This window comes from Cephus cinctus, unplaced genomic scaffold (assembly GCF_000341935.2).
Source record: "Cephus cinctus unplaced genomic scaffold, Ccin1 Ccin1_scaffold0084, whole genome shotgun sequence".
NCBI classification, from domain to species: Eukaryota; Metazoa; Arthropoda; class Insecta; order Hymenoptera; family Cephidae; genus Cephus; species Cephus cinctus.
The window spans coordinates 132618-133666 of record NW_014332824.1 but is presented as its reverse complement, the minus strand read 5'-3'; the positions used below and the strand labels follow the sequence as shown (position 1 = coordinate 133666).

General features: G+C 41.2%; 1 protein-coding gene across 6 annotated transcripts in view; it reads left to right on the top strand.

The window, feature by feature from the left end:
• LOC107271766 (solute carrier organic anion transporter family member 4A1) overlaps positions 1 to 1049 on the top strand; it is a 49221-nt gene that overhangs the window by 41240 nt on the left and 6932 nt on the right. For all 6 annotated transcript variants that reach the window (XM_015748159.2, XM_025089171.1, XM_025089160.1 and 3 more), the window contains one exon: positions 436 to 699. In XM_015748159.2, coding sequence (XP_015603645.1) covers positions 436 to 699 — 264 coding nt within the window. The remainder of the gene's footprint in view (positions 1 to 435; positions 700 to 1049) is intronic.

The following is a 1049-nucleotide window of genomic DNA, read 5'->3' as shown; positions in this document are numbered from 1 at the left end:
AACTTCCTCCGCCCGCTCTACAGCCCTTTGCCCATCTCCAGCGGGGCGCCGGTATTTCACCCGGGCTTCTGCCGGTCGTGGAGACGTCTCCGTCGGGTACTCTTCTCTGCCGGGCAACTCGGTACGTCGAGACTATCTCCCCACGGGAATTTACATGCTAGTGTAAAGGGTATTGCAAGTAACTTTTATAAGACTTCCTAGAGTTTACTCGCCTGTGGAAACCTGGCCTTAGTCATTCGATAGAGGGTTCCACAAATAATTTGCTTTTATAGCACTCTTTGTTTTTTTAGAAGTAAAATCCCAAAAAATGCGAAATGCCTACGCGCCTGTTCGAGGATTAATTAATTTTTATACACTGTTCACTTTCGTTTATTAATGCTTGAAGAAAATGAACATATGAACGAATAATTGGTTAATATATAACTTTATGTGCAGGATCCGAAGAATTGGCCAAGGAACGTGTGTCTGAAGCTCACGAAAAGTCAACTCAGTCTTCTGGGAATGGAACCAGTGAAGCGTTTTCGAAAATACGCGAACTTCCCCGAGCGCTTACTAAACTTCTGGGAAACCCAGCGTTTTTTATGCTTAACCTTGCTGGAGCAAGTGAGGGTTTACTTATCGCTGGATTTGCTGCTTTTCTACCTAAACTCATTGAAAATCAGTTTAGCGTTAGTGCCAGTTCAGCCGCATTACTTATGGGTGAGTTAAGTCAATGTTAATATTAGGTATGTTATATGGTAGTTCTAACAGAGTCATAATAATAACATTTCTGTAAAATAAGTTATAATTCTTAATGTCTTAATGAACGTCGTATTATACAGGGTGTTCGTTATGAAACGCACTGTAGTAACATCGTTGCATTCCTTGTCAAATTCCAAAGAATACGTGTATTTTCATTTTTTATTTCAAATATCAAAATTTCGAGATAATCAAGGTTGAAGTTGCAGTAATGCGACCAATCAGAACGTGTTTAAACGGAGCGTAGATGACGTCGCGAGCCAGCCCGCAAGGCCTGCTTACAGGAGGCTAATAACACTAAGATTATCGTC